The sequence below is a fragment of the Sminthopsis crassicaudata genome, chromosome 5 (assembly GCF_048593235.1).
Source record: "Sminthopsis crassicaudata isolate SCR6 chromosome 5, ASM4859323v1, whole genome shotgun sequence".
NCBI lineage: Eukaryota > Metazoa > Chordata > Mammalia > Dasyuromorphia > Dasyuridae > Sminthopsis > Sminthopsis crassicaudata.
Window position 1 is genome coordinate 291671317 of NC_133621.1, and position 20387 is coordinate 291691703.

Here is a 20387-nt window from a genome sequence, read left to right on the forward strand (position 1 = left end):
TAAACCTACAGAAAACCATCAAATGACAAGTCAAGTGGACAGGCATTTATTAAGCACCTACTGAACCCAGGCGCTGTGCTGGAGCAAAACTGAGGCAGGACCAGTCCCAGCCTCAAAGAATTCACTGTCCGAGGGGGGGGAGACAAGGGGCGAACAAGCTGGGGGCAGGGGACGATGGAAAAGGACAGGATCGTACTACAAAGTCTCTATGATCCCCTCCAGAGTCAATCCTGAGAGGAGATTTGCTAAAGAACTTAAGAAAGGATTACAGATGAACCTTGGTTTATTACTAAACTAAACAACTCACCACTTTAAGTTAGTTCCTGCAAAGTGTGCAGTCTTGACCTAAGGCTAGAACAGCTGAGAAGAATGTGAGCTCAATTTGCAGAAAGATGTCATTTGGGGTCCCTGCTCTACCACCTACTGGCATGTGATTAGGCCTGGTGACCTCTCTGAGCCTCCGTTTCCTCTTTTATAAAATAGGAGTCAAAATACTAATACATTTTTTATTTGAAATGTTTTTTTTTTTTCCTGTTCAGTTCCAAATTATGTCCTTCCTTCCACCAACCTTCCCCAACTAGTGAGAAGGCAACACCCAAAGACACCAAAGGAAAAGAAAAAGATCCCATTAATACAAAATTAATTATAGGAACTCTCTTTGAGGTAGCAAAGCTTCGGAAACGTGGGGATGTCCATCAGCTGGTACATCATTTAATCGGGGTTAATAAATCATTTTATTTAGAGCAACAACAGCTAATTTTATGAGTAACTAGCACAGGAATATTATAATCATTATTGTCACACATCTTTATCCTATTTTTTAAGACTACTTACCAAGGCAGGCGTAAAGACCCTGACTTATCCAGGCTAATATGGCCAGTGTAATGAGGTCCCCAAAACTAGCAGCAATCGGAGTGGCCACATTGTCCGGGTTGATACCAGTCTTCTTCGAGCCAACGATGACGCCAACCATTATTATCCCTAAAAGAAATAAGATCAGTTTGTGTCATTCAATCAATTCTCCTTTTTCCTAGGATCCTAGAAAATCCTTCAGGTTCCTAGAGGTACATGGGAAACTGAAATCGGCGCGTTCATCTCTGGAGCTAAACAACCAATCTGTCTCAATTAGATGACTTAAGCAAAAGACGTAAAGAAAATGTTTTGGCAAAAATGCCTTCTAACGATTCTAAATGAAGGTCCCTGTTGAGATAAACATTTTCTTTCATCCATTATTTTCTGAGATGTTCAGTGATGAGTTATCTAGTAGGAGACTGTTACTTTGAAAATCTGGAGAAATAAATTAAATGCATGCAGATGCTGCAAAACAACATTCAGATGGAAAATTCAAATTTGCTACAATATGTAACTTGGATTTAATTTATGCAAAGGCTTCATGGTCCAATATTCTTATTCCAAAGAAAGCAGTAATTGGGAGCAACCAAGAAAAGTGGGTCATGTTTATGTGTGTGAGCAGCTAGGGGAAAAACAGCAAGAAGTCAATCTGGTTATACCGATCTAAATTTTGAAATATTCAGAACGAGGAAGCAATGATGAATCCTAGATGGCAAAACATATACAAAGAGCTTTGAAAACTTTTTTTATTTTTTTAAGATACTCATCTACAGGAAAAAAAAAATTATCAGCCAGAATTACAAAGGAATCCCCCATCATGGAAGAGTTCAAGAAAAGGTTTAGACAGCAAGGATTCCTGTCCAGGTGCAGGTGGGACAAAGTGACCTCTTGGGACATCCACTTTGAGATATTAGAACTAGGCAAAAGTCACCAGGGGATGCTGGAACATTGGTTCCTGGGAATTGTGAGGTTAGATTCAGTCTGACCCAAAAAGCAACTCTCTACAGATGGGGAACCTTTCATTAATGGCTGACTAATCAAATTTAATAGATACTGAAGGAATGTCAAGATCAACATATAACAGGGTTTAAGTTTCCCATGGGATCTAGATGGCAAATTCAGTAGCACCCCGGCCTTGTTATTAGGAAGACTCAAATTCAAGGGGGCTCTTGAGTGCTGGCTTTGGAATCAGGGAGGCACAAGTTCAAATCTTGCCACAGATTTACCTAAATAAAATGACTAGTGACTAGTAAGTCGCAAAGTCTTGCAACCTCAGTTTATTCATCTGTAAAATGCCACATAGAACAGCACCTCCCTCATTGTTGTGAAGAATAAAGAAGACAAGGATTGTTTTGAGGATCAAATGAAGTAATACCAGATAAGTATCAAATATTTGTAAAGTACTCAGCATAGAACCTAACACATTTGTTGTTATCAGTCATGTCCATGTCTTTATGACCCTGTTTGGGATTTCTTGGCAAAGATACTGGAGTGGTTGGCCACCTATTTCTACAACTCCCTTTACAGGTGAGGAAACTGAGGCAGACAGGGTCACTCAGCTGGTAAGTGTCTCAGGCAGGATTTGAACTAAGGAAGATGAGTCTGGTTCCCACCCCGTCTCCTGGCTGCCCCACTTGACACAAAGCAGGCAGTAATGAATGCTCACTCCCTTCCCACTTGTATATCTGATACCAATCAAGTACAAAATAAAATTCCTCATCTTCCCCTTCCCTACAAATATGTTCAGATCTCTCATATCCTAAAAAGTCCCTTACCCCAATGTCTCCTCAAGCTGTCGTTCTTGTCCACTCTTCAATGTTCTACATCTAGAGATAATGTAGCTGGCCACCTTCATTTCCTCGGTTTTCCTCAAGTGCTTCTTGAAGTCTACTTCTAAACCCATCCCTCTATTCGCGGACACAGCTTTCCCCAGGGCTGCCAAAGGGCCTCAGCAAAGAAAACCCAGAGGTTAACTCGGCCCTCCCTGTTGAAGGCCAGTCTCCAACACCTGCTCCCTCTCCCAGAGTCACTCCTTTCTCCCAATCCCGGCCCACCTGCCCAATTGCACCTGCTTCAGCTTCACGGATCCTATTGCCATCTCTAAGTCTCTGTCTCACCATCTCCCTTGTTTTCTTTTTTCTCCTTTGCAGAGTTCTTCTGTTCCCACAGATTACATTATTAACTATATTCAAATCAATTCAATTCAATGTGCCCTGTGTGCCAAGTATATGGATGACTATGAAATCTACCCAGTGAGGCACCATTCTCCCCTGAAATATTTTTCTCCATCATCACCTGGCTCCTTTACACTTCCCCCTAAACAATCAGCCATCACCTCAAATTCAACAGATCCAGAACAATTCAACATGATCCCCCTCCCTATCTTGTCCCCCTTCTCAACTTTCCTGTTTCTGCTGATAGAACCTAGTTCCCACATGACCTCTACCTAAACCACTCGAACAATCCCATAGCTGCTCTCCCTGCTCCTATCTCTTCCCTTTCTAATCCATCCTTGATATAGCCACCAAAACAAAGACATAGGCTAAAAGACCTTGTCACTCGCCACTTCATAAATTTTCCCTACCCCCCTCTTAATGATGTTAACTTTGTAGAGTGGCTTTTAAGACTTATTATGACCTGGAAAAATATTTTCCATTTTTATTAAATTTTAAATTTATTAATTTTTTAAGTTTCCAGAAACTAAGCTGTTTACTTATATGTTCACTTGGCCCTAGAATCTTTTAGGTTGAAACTTATTGGTGATTCAAGAACAAGGAGATGGCAAATATTTCCAAATACTAAAAGTTATGGCTTCATGGTTTTTATTCAAAGATATTTCTCTCCTGGAGATTTTACATGAAGAAAAAATGAAGAAAAATAACTCCATAGTTAGATTACTTTTAAGGTACCTTTCAACTCAGCTTCTATGATTCAAAGACAAATTCTGTTTTAGTAGATTAATCATTAAAAATCAGGGGCCTCGAAAATTCAGTAGCCAATAACATATTGTGGGAAGTGCAGTGTCATTGCCAGAGAAATACTTCAAAGTTTTTGTAAAATCTGAAACATTTTTTCTTCTCACCACAGGAACTGTCCTTGAAACTGTGCAGAATTGCAGAATTCCTGGAATCCTTGTTGTAATTTAAATACACTTTGCCAGGAAAACTTCTGGACATTTTCCATCAAAGCTTTCTCAATTAATTTAACTGAAACACCCTATCGGGAAATTGGATGTTTAGAGCATTTTCTTGAATCTTTTTCAGAATTGTCATTTATACCATGAGGAGGTCCAAACTGTACCAGACTACTTACAGCCGGCTAGCAAGGATCTTAAAGGATAAACAATGGACTTTTCACACATTTAAAACAAATATGATTTCAATCGTAAGTGAAACAGACATGAAATACTGATCATTGTTTGAAAGACCATAAGTGTTTACAAAGCAGTTTCTCACCCTGCAAGAGAGATGCAATGAAGGCAGTGGCCACACTGCTGGCACACAGTAGGATGGAATGATCGAGGCGGTATCTCCCTTCTGGAATCCAGCCCAGGATGATTGCTGCCACCGCAGCGAGAAAACCAACCACTGTGGCCTGAACCTGAGGAGGGGGAACAAGGCTCCATTCAGCTGAGATGCTCTGTGAAATACCCACATTCATAAGTATTTTTGTGAAAGTAATAAATCTCTCATTCAGGAAATGAAGAAAAATTATTGTACACATGACTCCAGCTACATAATCTTTCAAAGCCACCGCTAAATCATAGTTTAATATTCTTTAACATTTTTAAAATTCCTCCCCCCAATTCAAAAATGTGGATGTAAGAGTGTTTGTACTTGAAATGAGAAGATCCAGATTCAAGCCCTGTCTGACATACACTCACTGTGTGACAATCAGCATGCCTTAACCTCTCTGAGCATCAATTTACTCATCTGTAAAGTGGGTTTAATAAGCCTTGGGTTATCTAGCTCAGGACTGATTTAATGATAAAATGTAATAACGGAGTTATAAAATTTTGTAACCACAAAGAACTATGTAAATGTGAACAACAGCTACTCTTGACCAGTGATTATGGGAAATCTATGATCAGAATGGGAGATAAGACAGTCTTATAGGGGAAAAAAAGGTCAAAGAGATAGACAGTTCCCATGCTGCCTTGAAACCTACCAAACTGGCAAAGATCTAAAGGAAATCCCAGGAATACTGGGTGGATCTTCAATGAAGAAACTGGGGAAGAACATGAACAAGAATAAAAGATAAATCGTGGAAGGGCTGAGATCTACACTACAGGAAAATGGAGAATGTTCATTTGGGTGAGATCAAGAAGCAGTTGCACTTGCTCATTCTCTGCTTCCTAGAATCCTAAGACCTTCTAGGCTCCCCTCAGAAGTCTGCCTCTCTCTCTCTTCTCTCTCTCTCTCTCTGTCTGTCTCTCTCTCTCTGAATCTCTTTATCTCTGTTTCTGATTCTGTCTGTCTCATTTCTGAATTTCTCTATCTCTCCCTCTCCCTCTTTCCCTATGTCTCTTTCCTTCTCCCTCCCTCCCTTCCTCCCTCCCTTTCTTCTTCTTCTTCTTCTTCTTCTTCTTCTTCTTCTTCTTCTTCTTCTTCTTCTTCTTCTTCTTCTTCTTCTTCTTCTTCTTCTTCTTCTTCTTCTTCTTCTTCTTCTTCTTCTTCTTCTTCTTCTTCTTCTTCTTCTTCTCCTCCTTCTCCTTCTTCTTCTTTCTCTCTCTCTCTCTCTCTCTCTCTCTCTCTCTCTCTCTCTCTCTCTCTCTCTCTCTCTCTGTCTCTCTCTCTCTCTGTCTCTTTCTCTTTCAATCTCTCTGTCTCTCTCTCTTTCTCTCTCTCTCTCTTTCAATCTCTCTGTCTCTCTTTCTCTCTCTCTCTCTCTCTCTATCTCTCTCTGTCTCTCTCTCTCTCTCTCTCTCTCTCTCTCTCTCTCTCTCTCTCTCTCTCTCTCTCTCTCATATTCTGTTCTCCATCTTTCCCTCTCCCTCCCCCCTCTTTCCCCTCTCCTCCTCCTCCCCCCCCCCTCTTTAGAGGGAGAGAATGATAGATAGAACTATATCTGGATTGATCTGTATCTACATCTATATAAATATAGATATAAACACACAAAAAGACAGTGAGCCCAAGTGCTGCATTGGTGTTCATAAAATATTGGAAGTACCCATGAAAATATATCACACAGAATGAGAATGGTGAATAAAGCTATAATCCAAACCAGTGAAGAAAATCACCAAGGAGAGGACAGATCCACTGATGGAATCTATCCACAGAATCCATTAATCCTAACTGGCAAGAGAACGTAGATCAGTTAACCTAAATAGGTTAATGCTCGGAGGTTATGAGGGTCTACTTAATGAATCTTTGTCAACATATTAAATTATATTTCAATATATTGAGATAATGCAAAAGTTAAAGAATTTTATTTGCATTAGTAATATCAGGTCCTACAATTTTAAGTCTTAACGAATGAAATACTGGATGTAGTAAGATGTAGTAGGTAAATTACCTACTTACCTGTTTTAGTGCCAAGTTGCCTATGATTAGGTTCCACTTTTCAATGGGGGAATCCATCTTCCCAATATTTACCTATTAAAAATTATATTTTCATGCATGATTCTGTATTTCACACATAAGTCTGTAAAAACATGAATGAACTTTGCAATTAAAACTCCATATGAAGTTTTAAAATCTAAAACAATTATATAGGAAAAAGTTAAGTGTGTCTACCATCTCTCTGCCAACAGATGGGAAGCCTGATTCATCATCAGTTTTGTGGTGACTGATCATCAATCTTCAAGAATCATGATTAGTCACTGTACTAATCAGATCTGTAGAGTCTCTAATTATTTTTTGGGGGGGGGCAATACTGCAGTCATTATATAAACTGTTCTCTTGGTTCTGCTATGTACCCATCATATAGATCTTTCTAATTTCTCTGACATTATTTCTTTCATTATTTCTATTGCACAATAATATACCATTGCATTCATAGAACATTTCATTTAGCCATTTCCCAAATAAGGGATACCCACTTGACTTCCACTTCTTTGCTATACTATAAGCACTGTATGTTCACGTGAGCATATGTGTGTGAATTTAAGGCTCTTTGATCTTTTCCAGGATACATGCTTAATAGTAATATCACTGAGTTAAAGATATACACGTACTATTTAGTAACTTTGGGGATGTAAAAACTGGCCCGCCCTTAAATCTTATTCTAGTTGGCTATTAATTTTTATGAGGAAAATAATTTTTAAGATTGCATACTTTAAGGCCAGACTAACTCCAACTCCTTGATGCCTTGGTGTACTAATAGATTCCTTTTGTCTTATTTCCTGAGGTTAACTTAAATTGCCCAGGATAAAGTCCAAACTAGTATATCCTTTAATAATTCTGATCACAAAGGAATGGAGTTATCACTGGGTGATACTGTAACTGACACTCAGATTTTGATCAAGGGTCATAGTGGATTCTCTCAGCAGTTAATCAGCCATGAAGTGGTCAAAGAATTAAACTCCTCAAGTTCAGGAAGGAGAAATAGGTGTCCAATAAAAATTCTGATTCTTTCTCATTTGTGTAGGGGGAAAAGAAGAGGTGCTCATGGAAGAATCGGGTGAATAATGGTCCTGCTCTGCACCAAAGGATTACCAAAAGGCAAAAAGATACTTCTCTGTATTTATACAGAATTGGAAAGGAGCAGGCCTCCTGCTGATTGCCTATTAGGCAAACTATTAAAGCTTGGGACTTGAAAAATTTGCCAATTTTTTTTTAGCACAACTCGAATGGTAAAGCTCAGTTTGGATAATTATGCAAACAAATTTGACCAGATAAAAATGGAACCTTTGATTATTATCTACTGTGCATGTGAAAAAACTATAGCCCAGAAAAAAAAAATTAAGACAGGCCAGACCAAAACATGACACTCATAAGAAAATGCTTTTGTAGGGAGTAATGAGAAAAGAAGGAAGTGGGGGCAGCTAGGTGGCGTAGTGGATAGAGCACCAGCCTTGAATTCAGGAGGACCCGAGTTCAAATCTGGTCTCAGACACTTAACACTTCCTAGCTGTGTGACCCTGGGCAAGTCACTTAACCCCAGCCTCAAAAAAAAAAAAAAAAAAAAAAAAAAAAAAAGAGAAAAGAAGGAAGTAAAGCTTTGGTGTGCTGATTCAGGGAGAGAAGTGGGTTTGAAGTAGTTCTCTAGTGCACACAAGGTCTTTTACCTCAGAGAACTTTTTAGAGAGAAACACCTCATCACCTATTTAAAAAAAAAACTGCTGTGAGGCTGCAAAGAAAGGGAGAAAGTTGGAGGCTAAAAACAGCTCTCCCAGCTGTCAGCATTATTAGGGACTCACTGATTTTTTTTTATTAGGTTTTCAATGATAAGTAAGGAGGAAAAAAAATGTGAGATTTTTTTCCACCTTTACAACCTTGGCAAGGTTGGAGATGCAGAGATAAAGTAAAGCGAGAAAGAGGAGGAAATCTTTTTTCTTGGTTCATAGAAATTTGTAACATTACAGACTAATTAAAAGACTAAAAATTGGAAGTGAAATGTAGTATCTTCACCATAAACATCCAAATCATGGTAATTGTTAAAAAAAAAAACAAAAAAACACTAGTGAAATTTAGAAGCTTGAAGCTAGGATTAAGATTATTTGCAAACAGCAAAACTCACTGCCCTTCCAGAAAGGCACAGGTGCATTGCTCTGGTTAGAGAATAAGCAGAACTGAAGTTTGTGTAAAATGATTCAACAGAATTCAATTGTTTTAAGTAAATTAGTAGCAAAGTCACCTAAATTCAAATAGACTATTCAGTAAAATGTTACACTAGAATTTGATTAATAAATGAGGTGGATTTAAGAAAATTGTAAAGAGAAATGAGGAGGAATTAGTGAGTAAAATAAAAGGTCAGTTTCCTTGTTTGTTGTGGTTTGTTTGTTTTTAAAGAGAGCCAATGACATCTCAGGGTAATGTCTTGCACATGAATTAGAATTAAGTGAAGCAGAAGGCACATCTGCTTCATATTCTCTTCCAGTCACTGAAGCCCAGAGACAAGACAAAAGTCAAAATATCTGAAGATGCCCCAGGAGCGGCAGATAACCTTGGTATCTTTGATTTCTGATCAAGCTCTAAGCATCCTATGGCATTTCAGTACCCTCCATGACCATTGGAACAAACTGTGTCCTCTGCCCATTCCTCTACGGAAAGTCTTCACATGTTGGGGTAGACACTCCCTAATTCATACAACCTGGTTTAGTTTATTTCCCAGAGGAGACAGTTTTACCAGGGTGTGGCCATTAAGCTTCTTGGAGTCACAGGGGAGAGTTGGATGCTGGTAACTGAAAGGAGCACAGCAAGCTCTTACCCCAGAAGTGCTAGTCCTCCTTGAACACTTCATATATCTCAAATTTGGTAGGCTTTAATCAAAATCCACTTTGATTATAAAAGGATAAGGGGAAAAGTTTAAAAAGAGGATTTAAGAAGGGTTTGATTCCACTGAGATAAGAAGGATTTGAGATATTTTTAGAGAAGACACCTATTAGCAATTTCAGACAGATGGTATCCCAATCCTTAGGATCTGAGGCGCTCCAACTGAAGGGAGATAAGAATGTGAGCCTGCCACAGTGCAGTCTCTCCCAATTATCCTTCCTTCACCTAATGGGATTCTGGGATTAAAACTCTGGGCAGGGTGAGTAATGAATGCATTTTGTGACACCTTCTTAAAGTAGCTGGGTGAGTTACAGTAGAACACAAAGGGACTGATTTGGCTCACTGGATGATTTTAAAAGAATCAAAATGGTCTATTAGGGAGGTGAGAGTACCATCACAATTTTCTTTTAAATGTGAGCTAAATGAAAACAGTGGGCCCTGAATTTGAGGTGCTGGCAACTGATGACCTTTGGGAAACTTTACTTCATAATGCCTGGAATCAAACATAGTTAAGGGAATTTCCCCTATTATAGTTTATGTCAGGTTAGTCTGAGCATTTGAAGGGACAGTCTTGATACTGTTATAACCATGTACCTCCTTTTATTTCATAGCAAATTTCTATAATCAGGGCAGATGAACAGTGGATGTATTTAATATTTTAATACTAAAACTATTAGCTAAAAGACTAATACCAAAATATATGAATTACTACAATAGGATGCAAGCACGAAAGACCTTACTATTTTTATTCTGCATTTATGATCAACTCTTATGCAACTAGGTAAATGAATTCTTAGACTTGCCATTCCCTTGATAAGTTATATATTCATGTATAAGACTGATATCCTTAAAGTATCTCATTCCTTCAAGATGATATAAGGATTATACACAAAAAGCACATACACAGGTATGTTGTATTATATATATAACATATGCATGTATTTGTATATGAGTGTGTGACATGTATATATATATATATACAGACATGTACGAACTCAAAAAGGGAGCATGAGACAAAGATGTAAATGTTATGAAATGTAATACATAGTAAACTTTGAGAAGGCAACAAGATTGGATTGTTTTCTGGAAGAACAAAGAGATATTATATATCTATATACATAAACATACACACACAAAGGTTGAAAATGTTTCTAGTGAGATATACAGACCTTGAATATATTTTATTAATAAGTTCTCAAAATTGGATTAAGTTTTTTAACATGTAAAATTGTATTTGTAATTGTAAAGAATTGTAAATCACGTCCTTTTTTCCCTTTTTCAAAGTCCCTATCTGATAACATTAAGGAATAAGAGGCTCATTTCTCAAGTCAGATCCTCTTCCTTCAGCTAATAGATGAAACTGTCTATATTAGATACAGGGATTTAATAAAAAGAAGAGGAGCAAGAAGTATATAAAAACTGAAACTCTCTGAAGTTTCTGGTGAATTGTAGCTTCCTGATTTATTGTTCTTAGAGCTCTGTCGTTAATAGGGTTAGATGCATAAGTTTTTGAGTTAGTTCTTACCACATGAACTAGTTACTGGAAAAGCAAATCTGAGAGACTACTAAATTATATTGAGTCTTGTTACTAAAAGGTTTTAGCAGAATTACCTCACAATCTCTGCAAGTAACTTTTAGAACCAAAGAAGCAGATCTAGAAGATTCCTTCAGAACTACTCTATGGATGAAGCCTATTCAATGTCCAAGAGAAGATGTTTTCAGGAACCAGACAACAGAATGAGACATTTGGGACTCAAGACCCAAACAGGGCTTCTCCACCCCACCCAGGAGTACAAGAGTGAAGTTCTGCCCCAGGCAAAATTCCAAACAAAGAAATGGACAAAGAAATGAAAATATGAGTATCAGAAAAGAAAAGAAACCAACTACCATGAAGACATATCATAGCTCCAGGGATACATAAGGGATGAACCCAGACAAAGAAAGTCCTAATATCCTAATAGCCACATGAACAGAACTTCAAGGAAAAAGTTGACTTGGCCACAAAGACTATCAAAGTATCTGGAAGAAGTTAAGCAATAAAAAATGAAATTATCAGTGAAAGAAGAGGTTTAGATAAAAGGGAATGAATAGCTTAGAATAGTAACTAGAAAATCTTATCCAAGTAAAAGATTGAAAATTGGAGTACACAAAACATTTCAATGACTACATGAAAAAAACTATTAGAGCAAAATCAAAAGGCAGACAAAAATATTAGAAAATACATGGTTATCTACTTTCAAAAGCCACTGACTCAGAGAAAGTAGATCAAGTAGAAAAAAATCTAAGAATCATACTCTCTGAAAACCATAACCAAAAAAAGCATACCATCCAAAAATATAATTAACAAAAACTGTCCAATTCTATTAGAAGTAGAAGGCAAAGTAAAATTAGGAATCCACCAATGATTTTTTGAAAGAAACTCCAAAATGAAAACTCCCAGGAAGATGCCAGCCAAAAACCAATGCTTCCAAGTCAAAGAAAAAATATTGTTCACAGCCAGAAAAAGAGTTCAAGAACCCAGGAGTCAGTCAGTATCACACAAAATTTGGGAGGGAGAGAGGGAGGGAGGGAAGGAGGAAGGGAAGGAAGGAGGGAGGGAAGAAATAAGGAAGGAAGGAAGGAAGGAAGGAAGGAAGGAAGGAAGGAAGGAAGGAAGGAAGGAAGGAAGGAAGGAAGGAAGGAAGGAAGGAAGGAAGGAAGGAAGGAAGGAAGGAAGGAAGGAAGGAAGGAAGGAAGGAAGGAAGGAAGGAAGGAAATTTAGGAATACAGTATTCCAAAATATAAATGTATCTTATATACAAAAATATCTTACAAGTAAAATTGAATATAGTTCAAGTGGATCCTTCTCTACTGCCTTCATTCTCATATCCCTCTTGTCTTTAAGGAACCTTCATTAAACTCTAACATCCATTCAAACTATCCTCCTATCTCCCTTTCTCCTTCCCTTGTCAGCTAAACTGCCTGAAAAAGCTGTGTGCTTTCACTGATCTCAGCAAACCCTCAGCCTTTTTGCAGAACAGCTTCTAAATTGCTCTCTCTAGAATGGCCAATGATCTTTTAAATGCCAAATTTGGATGCCCATTTACTGCCTCTGATATTAACCATCTTCTCCTTCTTGAGACTCTTACCTCACTGGATTCTCCTGGAATTATACTTCCTGATTCTTCTCCTTCCTGTCTGGTCACCTTTCAGTTCCTGCCTCCTCAGATATATAACAAACTCCCTACCTCTGGATGTTCTTCCAAATCCAGCGTTAGGCCTTCTTTTCTGACTAAGGAGACTGGAAAGATAGTCTGGGGCTAAGTTTGTAGAATTTTCAAAGTCAAATAGAAGACTTCATTTTTTTTTATCCTAAAGGTAATAGGAAACCACTAGTTTTGATTAAGCAGAGGTATGATGTGGTCAGATCAGTATTTAAGAAAATTAAATGTTGGCCGTTGGGATAGGAAATTTGGAGATCAATTAAGAGGTTAGTGAAAAATGTAGATGAGAGATGATGAGCTCCTGAACTAAAGTGGGAGCTATGTGAATGGAGGAAAAGGGCTGAATGCAAAAGATGTTATAAAGGTAGGAATGGCAAGATTCCTACCAGTGATGAGATGTGTGTAATGGAGACTGAAAAGTCCAGAATAATAACAAGATTAAGCACCTGAGAGGATGGTAGTGCCTTGGAAAGAAGGGAGAATTTTGGAGGAGAGATAATGAGTTTAGTTGTTTACATGTTGAGTTTGAAATGTCTCTTGAATATTCTGTTTGAAATGTTGAATTTGTTTATATATATATATATATATATATATATATATATATATATATATATATATATATATATATATATACACACATATATATACACACACACATATATATATGTGTATATATATATATGTATATATATATAAATGTGTAATAGATTTGTAGTTTCATATATAAGTTTCTCTAGAAATGTTCATATTTATAGAAGATTTTCAAGTCCAGAAAACAATAAAAATTATGCTAAAACTGTTATGGGCCAGAACTCTGACTTGAAACAAAGGATTCTTACAAGGACCTAAGACAGTGGAATTGATGGAGATGATAATAGTTATTTAGCATGGTTCAGTAGGATTGATTTAATCCTACAAGGAGATGTTATGGGCCAGAACTTGAAACAAGGTACTAGGTGGAATTGAGGAGACAATGGTTAAATTTAGTTTAGCATTGATTTAATCTTATAACAAATAATGGTTTCCCAGTGATATAATGATTGGTTTGGACTCAGTGTACAGCATATAAGCAAGAAGCTTTCAGGGCCAAAAAAAGACAGGCACACTAGAAGCTCTTGGAGGCTGAGACAGATTCATTCCATCTTCCACCTTTGTGCTGGATGGAGGCTGAAGCACAAACCTTTGCATTCAGAAAGATTCAGAGGGCAGAGAAGGAGGCAGGAGCTCAAGCCCATGAAACCAAGGGGAGAGATAGGCCTCAAAGAAAGCTAACCAGGCCCCAGGAAAGGAGACAAGACTTAGGAAGAGACAATAAAGGATTTGGACTATAATCCCTGACTACTCATATGATGATTACTGAACTGAAAGGAAGGCTGTCTCCAGAGACCCCAAGAAAACTTCAACAGAGAACATTACATTTTAGAGAGAATATTACATAAAACATCAATTTTGAATAAAATATACTGGCCAGAAAAGACTGCTTTCCATATGTATCCTTTCCTGCTTAGGTTACTGAGGATACCCAGGGATGAAAAAGTAGAGAATTTTCCATTCTGTCTTTCCAGCCACTTTGATTGGCTCCCATTTTCCCTTTTCTCTAGCTCAGATGCTCTTCAGTTATCAGACAAGTCTGGATGAAATGAAAAATAGGTCAGGAAGCTTGACTAGAGCTGTGTATTGTCTTGTTTACATTATATTTCTGTGGTTCTAGAAATCAACAGGGAATCAAAAGCCATGTGGATATGGCTAAAAAGCCTGCTGTGTACTCAGGAAATCCACGATTTTGTCACGGTGGGTAGCCATTCCTCTATGCCTGAGGGGTGAATTGCTTTAGTTGAAAAAAATTTGTTAATGAGGCTTCCAGAAGGGAGTCAGACTAGATCTTAGATAAAAGACATTTTAGTCCATCAATTATGGGGCCCACACTCAAGACCTTTGCATCTAGGACCTGCTAAAGTTTATACTCTCTTAGCAAAGCTCTGACAAACTCTGGGTCATATATTTCACTAAGAAGCATCAGAGCAGGGTTTTAGTGGAGGGAGGTTGGATGATATAATAACAAAAATACATTTGGGCAAAAAGCTTTCAAACTGTTAAAAAGTTAAGACAAATTCATCCTTAGTCAGCGTTAAGGCATTCACTCAATTTATCCCATTTGGAGTAAGTCCTCTTTTACTGGAGTAATTCTCTTTTGAATTGGATCAGAGTCTTTAGCCTACCATCTGGTGATCTCAACAGCAGCTGGACAGTGCTCAAGAATGTTGTTTTTAGAAATATTTGTTCTGAGGTATATTGGGTTTCCTAGCAAAGTTAACAGGTTGCCTAAATGTTTGTGTATTTAATTGTATTTATCAGAGCAAAGTTCACTTTCAATCCATACAAAATTGAAGCTCTATTCTCCTCAACATCCTGCTCCATTTTTACCTATTTGCTAAAAGTGCAATTCATTCTCTGTTCCCTCCTGCTAGAAAACTCTCCTCCTGAATTTTAAGTTCATTTTGAATTTTTCCTCCAATGCCCAATTCTTTGTACTAATATATTCCATGAGAATTTTACTGGTCTTGTTTCTGCAGGTAACAATTAAAGCTAAAAAGCTTCTGTATTTCTCATTAATATTAAGAAGTTTAATTCAGATATGTCTAGATGCTAGTATTTCACATCAAGGGACTAGGAGATCATTGTTATATTCTCATGTCTTCTAATGAAAAGGCAATTTTTATCTTTCCAAATAAGTACTCTTTGAAATCATATTCTTAACTAGGACACATTGACTCAGAATTCACATGACAAAAGGTGAAGAGCCCTAAGATTTCCCCTACAAATACTAAACTCAATAATCAGAAAAATCAGGAAATCTTAAGAGCTGAAAGGAACCCAAAAGATCATCATTTTTTTTCAGTTCCCACTTAAAACATGAGAAAGATTTTTGAATCCCTCTGCATACTAAACATGACCTTGGAAGTGGTCATATGCAAATAGAATGCTAGATCTGAGGGGCAGGACTACATGGGGGGATAAGGAGCAAGAATAAGAGTGGAAGATCTCTTAGGGGTCACTGAGGTCAACCCCCTCATTTAGAGAAGGGGAAACTAAGAACACTGCATAGTAAATAGCAAATTTTCAGTGGCTGAATTATTAAAGATGGATGGGGGAAATAATGAGCCCATTCATCTACCTTTTCAACAGTTATTTATTAAGAACCTAATCTGAAAAAGAACTTCTATAATCCATTATGTTCATTCATTCATTAGCAGCTCCAGAAAGACAAAAAATGTTTCCTAGGAAGTTCTGATATCTGTAGGGACAAAAGGAAGGGGAGAGGAGAATACTAAAAAGAACATCTGGAGCTGACAAATAGGAAAGAGGTGGAGAAAGAGAAAAACTATGCAGAGACAGGTAATGACCACAGGGCACAGAGGAAAAGAGAGAAATGAACAAATGAGAAAATCAGAAAGTGTTCTGGATACTTAAGGGATCGGGTATATGTATAAGCGCATGTGCATGTGTTTATGTAAACTAGGAGAGAAGATTCAGGATTTATTATAAAAAGTCATACAATCCAAGGAACATAAGGTATCCTTAGTATCATCTTGGCCAACCTGAATGTGAAACAGGAATACCCACTATGACCGTGCTCAGGAGAGAGCACCACCTGAAGGAGTCTCCATCATTTCTAAGTGCCAGGCCCAATTTTGCCCTCAAATGATGAGCAAAGAACCATTTAATTCCACTCCACAAACTCTGAGGAAGCCCTTACCCCATGTGAGGCATTGGGCATTCTTTTCATAGGTAATTTCTAGAGAAAACAGGCCCTCCCAGTCACTCAGGATGGCACCTGAGGAACCTTGGCAAACATACTGCAGCAAGAGAGCAAATGTGGAGTTGGAGAAACTGCCAAGTCTGGCTTGTTCCATTTAGTGTATGAAGGGCACCAATAGGTACGAGGTAAGTGCATCCACCTGGGATAGCCTTACATGATAACTGGAAGAAGTTTAAGAGACCCCAGAGGCACCAGAATCCCTGAAAGTTTCTGATAAAAGAGAGATGGGCCATCCCTGTGCTATCACAGAGGAGCTATGTGGAAGAGAAATTGGTAGCAGGAGGGAGATCAGGAAAGTAGTCCAGGTAAGAGATGCTAAGGACCCTGGAGAAGACAAGGAGAGATTGATATGAGAAAAGTTGGGGAGATAGAATTGAAAGGAGTTGGCAGTTGATAAAATGAAGGGAATCAGAGAGAATAGAAGAGTCAATGAAATCGGTCTCAGTGAATGAGATGGTGACATCTTCAACAAAATAACCCAGTTTAGTGAGGGGGCAGAGGAGACAAAAAACATAAGGTCTGATTGTCTGCTCCCTCAGCATAGGTCACTCTAATGATGTTCCCTCTACCAGGGGAAGTCAGAGCCTTCTCTGTAACTCACAGAATCATGGGTCACAGCCAGAGAGGGTGGGAAGGGAGGCTTCCTGGTGTCTATTCAGCGTGCCTGTTGGGCAGGCATTTCAAATCTAAACATGTTGGATGTGAAATGCTGACTGAGCACACAGGTAATGGTGCTTAAGTATAGTTCATTAGCAAGATTAGGGCTGGAATGTGTGTGTGTGTGTGTGTGTGTGTGTGTGTGTGTGTGTGTACTGGGGGGAGGAAGCTCAGCAGGTCAATGGATTACAGTACTGGGCCTGGAGTAAAAAGACTTGGGTTTAAATATGCCTCAGACTCTTACTAGCTGTGTGGCCCTGTATGCCTCAGTTTCCTCATCTGTAAAAATGGAGGTAAGAATAGCACCTGGTTTGTTGCAAGGTGCTTGGGCACAAAGCAAATGCTCTATAAACATTGCGCGCGCACACACACACACACACACACACACACACACACACATACACAAACACGAGAATTATCTACATTGAAATAACAACTGAATTTATGGGAGATAATATAATAAATTAGAGAAGAGGACCCAGGAAAGATGACAGGGGGACCATTGTACTTTGAGAACAAGAGATGGTTATGAATCCGCAAAAGAGAATAAGAAAAAACTAATTATATTACAATATGGTTATCAAAATCTTTAAAAATTAATTTCCAGGAAAGATTTACATGAACTGATGCTTACTGAAGCAAGCAGAACATTGTATTCATCAACAACAAGATTATGTGATGATCAACTGGGATGGGCTTGGGTCTTTTCAACATGAGGAGATTCAAGGCAATTCCAATAGACTTAGGATGGAAAATGTGATTTATGTCCAGAGAGAGACTATGGAGACTGAATGTGGATGGAAGCATAGTATTTTCACCCTTTTTTCTTTGTTTATTTTTTCTTGTGTCTTTTTTTCCTCTTTTGGTTTAATTTTTCTTGCACAGCATGACAAATATGGAAATATGTTATAAAGAATTTCACTTATTTAACCTATATCAGATGGCTTGCTGACTTAAGGGAGGACAAGGTAAGGGAGGGAGGGAGAAAACTATGGAACACAAAGTTTTACAAACATAAATATTGTATTTGGAAAAAATAAATATTACTAAAAATTAAAAAAAAATAAGTTCCAGGACCTGAGTTCCACTGTCAAGTACAAGTATGACAACAACTCTCCAGCTTTGATGTCAGGTGTGACCTTTCCCAATGGGTTCAGAAGCCCAGCTGTTTAGATACAAAAATATTTTTTTCTTACTAAAAACTAAGGTAAATGTAAATTTCCAACTCAAAAGAGTCAACTGCACAGATGCAGGATGGGGAGTACTGGTTCATGTGCACAAGACTGTGTAGCTTTCACAAGGTGCTGACATAAGACCTAAACTCATTGGGCACAACATCCACAGAGTCACAAGGGGAGAATCCCATCAGGTTCTAATGTAAGCAGACCATATCTAGAACCCAAAGTTTTCAGTGCTTCATTTAAGTGGAGGAAGGACATGGAACAGAGAAAGTGGGGAGGTGGAGAAGCAAGAAACAGGGAAAGAACAGGAGAGGCAGCTGCAGGTATCTGCAAGGCCTTCAGATTCAAGATGTTCTATTCAGGTCTGGGAGCAAAAGCTAGATAGGTGGATGCTACTGAGAAGCAGATTTAAGCTGAGCATAAAGGAAAACATCCTAACATTCAAAGCATCCAAAAAGGTAAATGGCTGGGCTACCATTGCAGGGAGAATGCCCATCATGCACTAGATCAGGACTGCTCCATCTGCTCAGGGTCAGCTTTGCCTACCTGACTCCAAGGTCCCTTCTAACTAACTCTGAGATAACAGTAATTCAGAAGTTAGGCAATGACTTACTGCGGTTGACAATCTGGATGCCAACGTCATTTCCAAGTTTCCTTTGAGACCGAGAAGGGCTGGGACTAAAATAAAAACTTCAGTCACGTTTTTGAACACCTCCCAGTGCTGTAAAGAAAAGAACAGTTCAGATGAAAGTTTACAATCTGCCCACCTTCACTTAATGTGCTACACAATGAAAATCAATTTAAAAATCTGAAATTTAAATTTGAAAATTATTTTAAATTTGTTTTTCAACTCCGTTGTGGCTAGCTGTGCATGTTTTATAACCAATAGATTTCGAACCATCTGCTCTGTTCTCTCCACATGTCTGAGTTTACTTTAGTAAGCTGGCTGATGGACAGAATAGGCCCTTCCTGCTACAATAGTGAACAGTGAACTTGATGATATTCATGTCACCCAGTCTCAGTGGGAGATGCTACGTGTCCTCAATACTGGGCCACTGCTTTATCCCTTTGGCTTAATTTAATCAACTGCAAAATGAAAACAAGCATTTTTTCCTCCTTCCTGGAACGTTTATCAAAGAAACATTTTCACCTCCCCACTCCAAGTGTGCATTTTTATTGAATGGAAAACAAAGGCCAAAATGATGGTAATTGGTTTTGCACCAATAATTTGTTATCACCAACACAGTGTTGATACTGATAATTGTGATTATATAAATCTGAAACCTGTGGAAAGACATAATTACCATTGTGCAGAGCATAAAGGAGTTAGAATTTAATCTGAAAATCATGCAAAGTGATCAAAGAAAATGAAGACTAAACATGGTTTATAATTACCAAGAGGACAATGTGGTGCTTTCATCAAACAAAATCTTTAATCCATGAAACAAAAGTATCACAGAAAAACAGTACAAACATGTAATTGTTGACCTCTTTAAAAGAAGTCAACAGTCTCTAGCTAGACTACTAAGAAATTCTGTTGTGCTTTACCAACCAAATAAGTAGATAGAGATAGAGATAAATAACTATGGAACAATTGGCAAAGATGCAATACACTCCTCGCCAAAAAAAAGAAATTATTGGAATGACTGGGAAAAGAGAGACACCACTGGCAAAACTGAATTCATACAACTATTCTGGAAAATATTTTGGAACTTGACCCAAAAAGCAACAAAAGCGTTCATACTTTGATCTAGAAATATCACTATTTGGCACATATCTCCAATAGGTCAAAGATGGAGGGAGAAAAAGCCACATTACAAAAGTACATTACAAATACATTACAAAGCACATTACAAAAAGTAGCATTTTTTGGTTGTAACAAAGAATTGAAAATAAAGAAGGGATAGACAAACATGTGAATGTAATGGAATATTATTGCACCATGAGGAGTCACGAAAGAGAGCACCCTGGATCTGAACATATGAACTATGATGTTGAATGGAGCTAGCCAAACCCGAAGCATCACTTATACAACAAGAACAAAAATGGAAAACAATTCTGGAAAAAGAACTTTGATCAGTGCTCAGGGGCCAAACAATCTGAGATTATGAGGATGCCAAAAGCCTCCTGCTTCTTGGCAATCAGGTAGTGGCCTCGAGTGCAGGACCAGGCATGTGTGCTTGGTCATGCCCAATGCATAAACTGACTTCACTTGACTTTATTTATCTGCTACAAAGGA

At 38.1% G+C, this 20387-nt stretch overlaps 1 protein-coding gene across 6 annotated transcripts in view; it reads right to left on the reverse strand.

Annotated features, from left to right (window-relative positions):
• SLC41A2 (solute carrier family 41 member 2) overlaps positions 1 to 20387 on the reverse strand; it is a 131891-nt gene that overhangs the window by 65188 nt on the left and 46316 nt on the right. For all 6 annotated transcript variants that reach the window (XM_074271458.1, XM_074271464.1, XM_074271463.1 and 3 more), the window contains 4 exons: positions 18762 to 18869; positions 6375 to 6446; positions 4308 to 4452; positions 835 to 981 (listed from right to left, as the gene is read on the reverse strand). In XM_074271458.1, coding sequence (XP_074127559.1) covers positions 835 to 981; positions 4308 to 4452; positions 6375 to 6446; positions 18762 to 18869 — 472 coding nt within the window. The remainder of the gene's footprint in view (positions 1 to 834; positions 982 to 4307; positions 4453 to 6374; positions 6447 to 18761; positions 18870 to 20387) is intronic.